The sequence below is a fragment of the Tasmannia lanceolata genome, unplaced genomic scaffold (genome assembly GCF_043159265.1).
Source record: "Tasmannia lanceolata isolate RefF3 unplaced genomic scaffold, GAP_Taslan_0.1 ptg000012l, whole genome shotgun sequence".
NCBI lineage: Eukaryota > Viridiplantae > Streptophyta > Magnoliopsida > Canellales > Winteraceae > Tasmannia > Tasmannia lanceolata.
The window spans coordinates 45916602-45929685 of NW_027518689.1; the positions used below are offsets into that span (position 1 = coordinate 45916602).

A 13084-nucleotide genomic window follows, 5' to 3' on the forward strand; every position below is an offset into this window, starting at 1 on the left:
ACGGCGTGCTATAATCTAGGACATACACGGGTGTTTTCTTTCACCCATAAAAAAAATGCCCTTGATTTTTGATTTCAGTCAGAGTTTCCTTATGGCTAGCTGAGAATTTATATGGTGGCCGACCGTCAAACCAAAAGGGCAGAGGGAGAAAAAACTCTCCCCCTTGATTTTTGATCCAAGTCAAACTCTCCTTTTTTACTTTTCCCTTATAAAAAAATCGAGGGGTTGATATTTTCTCTCTCCTCCCTTTATATGTAAAGGGCGGCCACCATATAATTTCTCTTGCTAAAGAACAAATGGTTTTTTTTTTTTTTGTGCACCTACTTGAAGATGGAGAACAAGTCCAAATGTTGTAACTAGATGTTGTAACTTTATACACTCTTTCCCATTCAGACGGAGAATAAGACTATGGGGTGTGTCTTCCACAGAGTAGCTATCCAAAATCTATTCCACATTGTCAACTGTAAACTTCATTTCATCATTTGAATGAGAATCTATGGATTTACAAGCTAAAACCTGGATTTTACAATCCTGAATGATATAAAACAAGGTTTGGTATATAAAATTCAGGTTTTAGCTCGTAAAATCAAGGATTATAAATTCCATGTAGTCACACGGCCACGGGACACCAAAAAAATAGCATATAATTGTTGCTTGTAAAGGTTTTAGCTTATAAAATTCAGGATTTTATAAACCAGGATTATAAAATCCATGTATTCGACTGTCACTCCACAAAAAAAATTAGGCTACTGATATTCACACGACCATATTTTTATAATTCCACTAAAGCACATTGTCTTTTATCATCTAACCATCTGCAAAAGATTATCACAATTCACTAAAGCACATTGTCTTTTATCATCTAACCATCTGCAAAAGATTATCACAATTCCCAAAAGGTCTTAATAGCCATTTGAATAAGAAAAGACAAGGTGAGTTAGTGCAATTATCAAAACATTTCAACGTAGAGACTCAGACAGACTGTTGCTCAATGAGTATTTTCCACCTTCCAACATGTAAAATTGGGGTGTGAATATATCATTTCCGAGAAGTAATATACTAATATGCAAGTAGTTTTTCTACCGCGATATTCTTGCGAATATTATTGGATGACCTACCTCGCAGATGTGTTCCATTCCTTACTAACTGTAAGTTCTTCTATCAACTCTCTCTCTCTCTCTCTCTCTCTCTTACTCCTTTATTGCATCAATGTTTACGTATTTCAGCCGAAAGCTATTATTCCACATCTATTCTTTTCAAAACCCATCTCTGAAATTCATCTCTCGACTCTCAAATCCCACAAATCAACCATCATTTACAGTCTCCTACCTCATGAACTCATGTGGGCTGTCAGAAGAAGCAGCTCTGAAAGTTGCTAAAAAGATCGAATTTAAAACCGCAGACAAACCAGACTCTGTCATAGCTTTCTTCAGAAACCATGATTTAACCAAAACCCACATCTCAAATATCATTACCAAGTGTCCAAAATTACTCGTATCCAATCCAGACAAAACCCTAAAGCCCAAATTCGAGTTTTTCCTTGGTTTGGGGATTTCAGCCCCTGACCTTGCAAGGACCCTTTGCGTAAACCCATATGTGTTACTAAGGAGTTTAGATAATCAAATCATTCCTATCTTTTATTTCATTAAGAGCACCTTTCACACCAACGAAGACATCATCTTCCTCTTCAGACAGTCAAGATATCTTTTTCAATGTAACCCACAAAAAGTACTGGAACCCAATATCACAACCCTGCGAAATCATGGTGTGCCTGAAACAAGTATTTTGAAACTTATCAGGACATATCCTGCAGCACTAGGGCTAAAATCTGATCATTTTAGTGAGGTTGTAGCAGCGGTTAAGGAAATGGGGTTCAATCCGTCAGGTTCATTATTTGTATTTGCGGTCAACACGATGTCAGTGTTGAGCAAACAGACCTGGGAAAGAAAATTGGAGGTTTATCGGAGCGTTGGTTGGTCTGACAATGAGATTCTTTCAGCATTCAAAAAGCAACCACTGTGTATGCTCACATCAGAGAAGAAGCTTAAGAAGGTGATGGATTTCTTTATCAACAAAATGGGTCTGAAGCCATCATTTCTGTCCAAACACCCACATCTTCTTTTGTTTAGTTTGGAGAAGCAGATTCGTCCTAGATGTTTAGTTTTGCAAGTTTTGGTGGCAGAGGGCATCCTTAAGAAAGATTTAAATCTGTCCACCGCAATGCGATTGTCTGAGATGGAATTCATGGAGAAGTATGTGACCAAGAATAAAGAGAGAGTTCCAGAAATACTGAGTGTCTACCAGGGCAAGACAGCAGATATATGATTAGACATTGGATGTAAAGAATCAGATGCGCTTTGGAAATTGTAAAATGTTGATATGAAAGAGCTGGAAAGATGCACATTTTCAGTATGGTACTAATTGTATGTTACTTTACATTTTAATTTAATTTTTTCTTGCACCTCTAGTTCTAGTTCATTAGAGGTCATGTTTATTTTATTTTATTTTTGTATGGTACTGATTGCTACTCAGCAATTTAGTTTAATTTGTTGTTGTACCACAGGTTCTAGTTCATTGGAGGCAATGCTTATTTTATTTTTCAACTGTCGTTCAAAGACTTACATCTGATGGAGAATTGGATGGGTTGTCAATGATCATTTTATGTAGACACTGCACTCAATTTGGAAGAGTTTTTGCGCTTTCACTTGGCAAAATGCAGTATGACAAATCATGACAGCCTTCACGAATGTCATTATCTAAACTGCAATGCTCTTGTCTTCTCCCCTGAGAAACACCTAAAAGTTGTTGCTACAATCCGATCCTTAGACTAGAAATTCTGTGCACTCTCAATCCTAATCATCTAAAGACTTATAACATATTTTTCTCTGTTTGATAGTCACCAAAGACAAAGGTCACTGTGCACGTTGCAAAGATCCACTTTTAGCATGTTGATTATTGCTCGTGTTACTTAAGTGCATTTTTTTAGGCCGTGAGTGTTTTCCCATATTCCCTTACGATGTTCGAGATATGGTTGGCCCAAGTTTTAAGAAGTTCCATACACATGGCTGAACTTGGTTTTGAACATCAAACTCACCACAATTGCACCTTGGATGTGTTAGGAGAAATTGTTTGGGTTGCCGCAAAACCATGTTACGTGAATTCTTCTAAATGGGTAAATAATCCGTGTTGACCATGTCTCAGGCTCCAATACTTAAGGATTCTTTGAGACACTTGTAGACTCTTTTATATGTTTTTTTATGAATGCCACTGCAGCAAATTTACAATTACAGACTATTTTGAGTTTTACCTATCCTACTAGTAAGTTTCTTAAATGGAAATAAAATATCGTGTATTTAACCTCTTAAAATTTTCAATATATTACTTGTTATATTCATATGAGGAATGATAGATACAAGGGAGCCCTTGCATAAAGAGCCAAAAAGGGGTTCTTGATTGGATCCATGTCATCAAATGTAACTAATTTTACTTTTTTAACTGATTTTAAAATGTAACTGAAAATGACGTGGATGCAATGAAAGCCCTTTTGCGGCTCTTTATGCAAGGGCTCCCTTGTATCTGTCATTGCTCTATTCATATTATTATATGTATAAAAACCAAATCTTCATAATTGAATAACATATTTTTGTGAATCCACAAATCCTTCTTTTTGAGGTTTGACGAATCTGGCACTCGATACCTATGTCGGATTACGACACCCGTATTCGTACTGATGCAACATAGCTCCAAACTGATATAGCTTGCTTGTTTTACATATATTCCAGTGTTGGGAAAATCCCAAAGTCATTGACAGCCACCGGGGAGTCAAAATACGGTTGTTTGGGATCAACTCCTTGGCAGTGGCCGGTGTGAGTTAGAGTGCAACATAGTGACATATCCTGAAGAGTACGACCGATTTACTCATTTGAGTTATTTCCATGTCGATCCATGAACATGTTTTATTTTTTTTATGAAAGATTGTGATAGTTTATTGACCCATGAACATGTTTTATTTCTTCATGAAATAAAAGATTGTGCAAGGGGGGGGCAATCGGATACAAATGGTGGAGGTTGATGGACCTGTCATAATAACTAAAGAAAAAGTGGATTTCTATCAGGGCTTCTCTTCTGAGGAGATCCTTCGTCCTCTACATGAGGAGGTAGAGTTTGTTCAGTTGGGATTGCAGCACATATATAACTTGGAGAAACCTTTTATAGTAGAGGCGATTGAAGGAGCGGTGTTTGCCTTGGGAAGAGATAGAGCACGGGACCGGATGGCTTTTGTTTAGCCTTTTTTCAAAGTTGTTGGGGTTATGTGAAGGGGGATATAATCAGATTCTCTGTGGAGTTCCATAAGGGGTTGGAGTTGGACCGTGGAACTGGTGCTACTTTTATACTTTAATACCCATAATAAAAGAGCTTCGAAGTTGACTGATTTCCGTCCCATAAGTCTTGTGGGTTTTCTGTACAAGGTGCTTCCTAAGGTACTGGCGGAACATTTAGAAAAGGTCCTCCCCAAAATTATCCCCTCTAGTCAGTGTGCCTTTGTTCATGAGGGACAGATATTGGATTGCTTGTTGATTGCAAAGGAAGTGGTGGATTCTTACATAAAATCGGGAAGGAGCGGTGTAGTGTGTAAATTGGATATGGAAAAGGCATACAACAGGTTGGAGTGGAATTGTTTGGATTACCTTCTTGGGTGAATGGGATTTGGGATTAGGTGGAGATCTTGAAATTATGTATCTCGTCGGCATGGTTCTCTATTCTCATCAATGGAGCCCCTAAAGGTTTCCTTAAATCGTCTCGTGGATTAAGACAGGGGGATCCATTCTCTCCGTTTCTTTTTGTTATAATGGCAGAGACTCTTAGCCGCTTGTTACAAAAGGGGTAAGGAGTTGGAGCTGATCAAAGGCCTTGGAATTGTCTCACCTACAATTTGCTGACGACACCCTTCTGTTCAGCTCTCCTTCTATGTTGAAGTTATTAAATCTAAAAACCATACTAAGATGTTATGAGACGGTTATCGGCCAACGTTCAAATTTTCACAAATAAAAAATGTTTGGTATTCATATGGACCAAGAGGTGCTCAAAGATATGGCATTAATTATAGGGTGCTCACTGGATTCCTTTCCCTCCATCACATAGGGCTGCCATTGGGAATGGGAAGACCTATAAAATTTTGTTGGGACCTGATTGTGGACAGAGTAGAGTGAAGATTGGATACATGGAAACAAAACCTAGTATCTCGTGGCAGCAAAATTACTTTCATTAAGGCGGTGCTGGCAAATATCCCCTTATATCAATTATCTATGTTCAAGTGTCCTGTAAGCATAGCTCAAAGATTGGAGAAGATTCAAAGAATATTTCTTTAAGGGGATCGAATGAGAAGCGATGAATCCCATTGGTTAGTTGGGATGAGGTATGTAAGTCAATAAAAGCAGGAGGCTGGGTATAATGAGAATCAAGGAAGTGAATGAAGCTCTTCTTGGCAAATAGTTGTGGAGGTTTGGGGAGGAAGAAGCTCAGCTATGGGCCAAGGTCATAGCAAGCAAATATGGGATAACTCCTGGGCATTGGGAGTCTGAGGATCATTTCAGGCAATCAGGAGTCATGATGTAGAGAGATATTATGTGATGGAATCAGGTTCAGGGTATACTATGGCGATAGGGTCGTGGTTTTAAATTTCGGCCAAATGTTTTGTTTCGGCCAAAATATTTTGGTTTCGGCCGCAACCGAAACGAAATTTACATTAAGTTGTTTCTTTACAAGATTTCGGCAAAATTTCACCAATGTCACTGAAATTTTGGTTGAAATTTCGCCACTGAAATTTTAAATAAATCCACCGAAATTTTTTTTAAAAGTCCACCGAAATGTTATAATTTCCACCGAAATTTATGAGGTATTCACTGAAATAGCCAAAATTTCCATTGAAATCGCCGAAATTTCGGTCGAAATTAAAAACAAAAACGAAATCATTATCATATTTTTACATGATTTCGGCCGAAATTTTGGCCCGAAACTGAAACATTTCAGTTTCGGTGGTGACCAAAACCGACACCGAAACCGAAATATAAAACCTTGGATAGGGTGCGCTTCTGGCTTGATAAGTGGCGCTCCCTTCTTCAAAAAGATATGTTTTCAGCCTTGTTTGTGATTGTAGTTTCAAAGGAAGCATTGGTGAAAGATTGTTTTGACAAAATTGATAGGAGGGTAATTTGGAGGCTAGTTTTCAGAAGGAATTTCTTTGACAGAGAAATAGTGATGGTGCCGAGCTTCTTGGGAATAGTAGAAAGGTGCTACATTAAGTTAAGGGAAGAGGATAAACGAGTTTGGATCTGGAACTCATCAGGGTTTTCACCATCAAGTCGTGTTATCATTATCTTGGGTCTTGCCCTGCGTCATCCAGGATTCAGACGGTGGACTTTCTAAGAAAAGGGAAAATGTTGATTATCTATCACTGTGCTCTTTGCATTGGCGCAGTGGAATCAGTTGACCACATCTTTATACATTGCAGGTTTGCTAGGGAGATTTGGAGCCTCATCCTAAGTAGATTTGAGATTGAATGGGTCTTCGCCAAGAATCTAATTGAGGTATTGGAGGGTTGGCAAACCGTGCCTTGGAAAAAAAAGGACGATTTTATGGAATGTATGCTTCCTAGCCACTACATGGATGTTATAGAAGGAGCGGAATGCGAGAATCATTGATGGCCTCTATAGGAACCCATCTTCCTTTTTCTTTAAGGTGATTGCTTTATCTATATCTTGGGTAAAGTCTTTCCCTCAATTTAAGTTTGTGTCGGCTTTTGATCTTTGGAATGGGTGGAGAGAAGTATGCACTAGAGTTGAGAGGCGGGATGTGATATCTCAGGAATGGGCACCTCTTAGTCAGGGTTTTCTAAAGTTTAATTTTGATGGACCCAGTATGGGCAATTCGGGTGGTATTGATGGCATCCTTAGACATGAGGATGGGGAGGTTTAGTTGGTCGTTTTCTGGCCCCATTGGGGTAGCCGATGCTAGTGAACCGGAGGTGAGGGCGGCTCACCAAGGAATTAAGCGATTGGATGAGGAAAGGTTTGACAAGGTGGTGGTGGTGGAAAGAGACTCTTTAAATGTAATTAAATGACTACAAGGTTCACTACCTTGCCCCTGGAGATCTGCCCATCTTTTGGATGTGATTCAAAACAAAGTGGGGTCTTGTACAATCTCGTTCCATCATGTCATGAGGACCGCTAATGAGGTGGCTAACTGCCTCGCCAGGGAGGGGGTGTTCAGGTAAAGCCTGGAAGATTTTTACTATATTCCCCCTTGACTTATGCTTTTTTCATTTGTTTCTGTTCTCTTTTAGTTTTCTGTTTGCTCTTGCGTTTGTAATATCTTGTTATGTTTCGACCACCTCGGTCTTCATCATCAATAAAATCTCCATCATTTCAAAAAAAAAAAGTTAACTGTTTTATTTTTTTATGAAAGATTGTGATAGTTTATTGAAGAAAGATAAAATATTACACAATATTAGTAGAGGGGGTAAACATAAGGAAGGAGAGATTGAAGAGGATGTTAACCACAGAATAAGAGCAGGTTGGTTGAAGTGGAAGCATGCTTCAGGAATTCTGTGCGACCCTAAAATACCTACAAAGTTGAAAGGAAAGTTTTATAAGGCAGTTGTGAGGCCAGCCATGCTGTACGGCTTAGAATATTGGGCACCAAGAAGCAGCATGTGCATAAGATGAGTGTAGCGGAGATGCGAATGGTTAGATGGATGTGCAGCCACACAAGGTTAGATAGAATTAAAAATGAAGACATCTGTAAAAAGGTGGGGGTGGCACCAATTGAGGAGAAGACGAGAGAGCACCGCTTAAGATGGTTTGGGCATCTCCAATGTAGGCCTTTGGATGAGAAGAATTGACTCGTGCCAAGTTGATGGAGTAAAAAGAGGTAGGGGCAGACCAGAAACAACTTGGGTAGAAACAGGGAGGAAATACTTGATGGCTAGGAACTTAACAGAGAACATGACATTGGATAGGAGAGAATGGAAGAAAATGATCCAAGTAGACAAACTCAACTAGTGTCAGGATTAGACTTAGTCAATTTGACCCGCGTATATTCTTTCACCTTCTTCATGAAAATTTTCTAAAGGATTCATTAGCCGACCCCAACTAGTTTGGGACAAAGGCTTAGTTGAGTTGAGTTGAGTATTAGTAGAGGGGGTAGATATTGCCCAAAAACTAAGGCACTCCTATATACGGCTGATCCAAGCTGTCCCTCGTGACGTAAAAGCCTTAAAAGCGGCGCCCCTGGAGCACGACTAGAAACAAGACTGCAGTTATTGGAGTGAGGCTGAAGCTTGACGGTTTCATTTCGCCTGGGAAACTGGATGGATTTCCAGTGATAACAAGCACCATGTAGGAAGGCATTGTTGACATCTAATTGATGAAGATGCCATTGTTTGATGGCAGCGACATCTAAGAGAACACGAACTGTGGTCAATTTGGCAACAGGAGCGAAGGTTTCATCATAATCTAAGCCTACCGTTTTCCTCGTTCAACCAAAGTTTACAAATACTTACTCAGACAAGAACTCACCCAAGGTAAAACTGAGTCGACCCAATCAAGTAATGATTGAGTCGTCAGGGCCACAAAATGAGTTGCCTCCCTTAAGCAATGCTTCTTCATGTCACCCTTGTCATCTTTGAATATTCTACCAGTACCCACTAGGCCCAAATTTCAAAAGAGAAACCATCAAGGTTCAACTTAATAATAGAATACAGAACCCGCCTTTTTTGCTTAAACTTTATACTCTTTAGATTTCAGCCAAAGATAATCCCATTCTATTTCCTGTGGTGAAGTTGGGTCATGATCCCCAAAAAATTACCATGCACTAACATCCAAAAGGGGATCAAGACCTAAATGTTTTTTTAGAAATCCATCTTCTACACTGAAGGCATCTTGTCATAAAAAATCCTCCGAATTCTTCCTGAAGGTACCAAGGCATTACAAATAAGACATGTTCCGTGGGGAACACCCTCTGTCCTCAAGGTGTGAGTTCCTCCTTTTACTAAAAGTAGGGAAAAAGAAACTGAAAAGCCCCACACATAGAGACAGCACGCACTCCACGACACCCAAAAATTGAGATCCAAATCTTCCTTGCACAGGGATCAATGAATAGATAGGTGATGGCTGGATTCCTTCCTCTCATTACTCAAGATGCATCTGTTAGCCAATCAGAAATTTTCTTCCTTAGCAAATTTCGTGTCCAACTGTCCATTTTTTCTTGCACCTTATGGGGAGCCAGAGAACTATAAATGATGTCCCAAAGAACCCAACCACCACCATCACCACTGGGTACCTGAAAAGGAGGTAACTGAGAAGAGACATGGGGAGTCAATTAGTCATGCCCGAACCCTCCTATCTTCCTCCACGTTGGAAACAAAGACCAACTCAAAACTTCTAATAACCCTGAACTCATCTTCCTTAAGGGGTTGTTTGGTTAGCAAGAAAGAGGTGGAAAGTGGTGGAAAGGAAGAGCTTGCCCATGTTTTTACCCCTTTCTTTGTTTGTTTAATTACAAGTTTTCTTAGGCAGAATTCCCTGAACTTTTCCATGTTTTTAACCTTTTCTGTTTGTGTATTGACGAGTTTTCTTAAGCGGAAATCCCTCTTGGAAAGTGGTGGGAAGGAAGAGGTTTTCCATGTTTTCACCGCTTTTTGTTGTTTCTTTATGTAATGACAAGTTTTCTTAGGTGGAAATCCTTTTTCACTTGGAAACTTCTAACAACCTTTATTCACTGGAAGACGTGTGAATAGAATTGAGAGAATTTTTACCGCTGCCTTTTTAGGCCCTGACTCAAAAAGAGAATGCATGCTGTCAGCTAGGAAGAAATATGTTAACCTAAAGATGGAGGAGGGCTGGGAATTAGGAGGATGGAAGATTGGCAAATACGGAACATCGTCGACAATGGACAATCCTTCTCCACACTAGGGACACTGCTCGGCTGTATATTAGATACCTCATTTGCGATTGGGAGGCAACTGATTTTTGAAATAAGTTGGCAATTCGGATGATCCTCTTTGGACTCTGCTTTACGTAGAGAGGGGGTGAATTTCATAGTCAAATGGGAATTTGAACTCTGCAATCATCTCTTTGCCCTCTCTTGCCGTCGTCCGTGACAAGGTTCTGGAGGACATATTTGTTGCTGATGCTAAACCGACTCTAGTTTTGCAGCCCAACTCTCCTGGGAGATAGGGCTGCTACTAGAGTGAAATATCCAAATGTGGGCTGGGCCAAAATCATTTGTGTCAAAGGTTTCATTCTAACGAATTCTTTGAAGGCTTGGCAAGTCATTCCTGAGAAACTGAATACTGCTGATTGAATCATCAAGATGGGAATGAATGTCAAGTTGCCAACCCGGTTTGCCACTTTTGCAAATCCACTTCTGGCGGCAATGATCACTTATTCTTGTGTGTCTTCTGCTTGGGCATGGATATCTATTTTGTGGAGATTTTTGGGTTGGGGAAAACCGTTAGGACGCTGGCAAAAGAAAGGTCCAATGGGTGATGAAGTTTTTCTTTTGTAAGGAGCAGATTGCAATGGCCTTTGGGATCGATCGCCTTCGTGACCTGCATTTATCATCTCTGGATGTAATGAAATCCGAGGGTCTTCGAAAAGAAAGTGAAGCACAAGATTCTCATCCTCAAAAGACATCCTCCATGGCACCGCTTGTTGGTTTGGATTTCTCTATTTAAATGATGAAGACAATGTTATTAATAGAGCTATAATGGGTAATCTTAAGTGCATTTTCATGCCCATAACCTGATCTCCCAAAGCTTGTTTGTGGATTAAGCCGATTGTTGGAGAAATTAAACTTAATATGGATGCCTCCCTTGACTCGTCGAGTGGAGCAATTGGTGAAGTTATAAGAGATGACATGAGCACCATTAGAGTGGCTTTCTCTGTTAATATGCATGCTGATGATATTTACTTGCTGGAACTCAAGGCCATTCTCTAAGCTATGGAGCTCACCTTCACAAGTGGCATCACAAATATGTATTGAGCTAGCAACTGCCCCTGAAAAGCCAGAAACCTCCGCAGGATTTGGCAAATGGCTTCCTTTCTAGGTTAGTTCCCAGTTCATGCTGTGCCCTTTTTTCTATTGCTTTTTATGTCTACATTGGAAGTTAACCTTCGGGTGGAAATGTTTATTATTATTTTTTAATTTAGTCTGCCAGTTCTTGTATGCTTTTTTAGTAGATAAGTTGGATTTTCGACACATAATTGTTTATTAGTAAATAATTAAAAGTTTATGCATTACATCATTGTCATCTAGTTTTTTTTGGAGCTCAAACCAGATGTATGATATATTTCAATCTCTATGTTCACAAATAACTTAGTTGGTAATGCTTTTCTTTGAGGAGTTGAAATCAATCCATACTCTAAATGCTCGACATTTGACTGGCAGAAATATCCGATTTGGTTGGATGAAATCAGAAAAATAAGAGAATGGTCTATGAACATGATGCAACTTTAAACAATCCACCAAATGCCATGCTTATCAAGAATCAACAAACATCCTCGTGGAAACTTGGATGGATTATATGCAACTTGACTTTGATTTTGTGGTGGAGTATTAATTCTTGGGCTTGTGGGAGGTTTCTCACAATCGTGTACTTTCCCTTCCAAGCTAGAGCGGCAAATGCTAGTTCTACATCTAGCCTCGTAAAAGTTTACTTTGAAGCTCTGGTTCAACCATATAATTTCTACATCTAGAGCGGCAAATGCTATTTTCTTCATCTATACTTGTATTGCTTGCGGCTCTTAGAATTTTGATGATTATCTCAGCAAAATTAACAGTATATCATTTTATTTTCCTCATGTTTGACCAACATGAAATTTTTTGTTCTTGATTTTTTTCCGTTAGAAATGATTTTTCCAAGTTTTTGGTGATCCTATTTTGGATAAAAATTGTTTGAGGTAGAACTTGCAAAGGTTTTTTGTTGGAAAATATTTAGTTGAAATGATTTAAACCTACAATAAGGCATTGCCAAAACGATTTATGCAATATGTGAGAGATCAAGAGGTATATAGACTGTTTATTTATCACCAATTGACATGAATATTATATGGTAGCTGCAGGAAATTCTTTAGCATTGAATCAAAGGGGTAGAACAGATTATTCCAGCTCGATACCTTCAAGAATTCCTCACTACTGCACAGGAACAGATCCTCAAAGCATTTTACCTTTCCAATATTTTTCTGTTGGGGCTCTTTTCATTTTGCATGATGATGCAGATTGGAAAAATTATTTTCCAAGGAAAAAATGATTTTCATGATTGCTTAGTCCCGTTGTGATCCCCGTATCATTCAGTATATTATTCAGTCAGTGGATGGAATTATCTTCCCGAGATGAATATCTCAGAATTGAAGCAGTTTTACTTGAAGAAAAAAATCTTTTCTTCCCCAGTTTTGTAGATGTTTGAAGAGATTGGAGGGCAGTTGAATCTCATGAATACTTACAAAATCTTTTCAAAGAAACCCTAGTCACAATTCCACATTCTAACGATTCTTGACTCGCTATTGTTGTTAAGTGCCTATTCATCAAGATTAAGATGATTCCATACTTGTATCTCAAACCATGGGATCCATCCCACACGAGCTTCTTGATCACTGTGACCTAGGGGTGCAACTCCAGGTTGATTTTTGGGAACTTGGGTTGATCTTTTACCCTAAGTTCAGGCTGGGATTGGGTTTATTTCACCTCATCTTTTTACCAACCAACTCAACCCGGCTCTGTTTGGATGCTGATAGTTACCTTGTAGATTAGTGGTATACGTAGGAGACAAACATTTGTAGTATTTGATCTACTTAGGATTTACCTGGTAGAATAGTGATAAGTAGTGTTTGGTTGCCAATCTCGTAGAATAATGGGAGGGGTTGTCATTACCAATATATATATATTAAGGAGGAAAGCCCGTTTTACTGTTCACGCGCTTACGTGTCGGCCTCACCTTCCTCCTCACGTCAATTTTGTTATTAAAAAAATTCCAAAAAAAACCTAAAACTGCCTCTTATTGCGATATACTCTTTCGAGATTTTCA

The 13084-nt window shown here is 39.1% G+C and overlaps 1 protein-coding gene across 1 annotated transcript; it reads left to right on the forward strand.

Annotated features, from left to right (window-relative positions):
• Positions 1–1209: 1209 nt before the first annotated feature.
• Positions 1210–2325, forward strand: LOC143888870 (transcription termination factor MTERF8, chloroplastic-like). The gene has a single exon (XM_077393259.1). It carries the CDS (start codon positions 1210–1212, stop codon positions 2323–2325), a length of 1116 nt encoding a protein of 371 aa, XP_077249374.1.
• The last annotated feature ends 10759 nt before the right edge of the window (positions 2326–13084 follow it).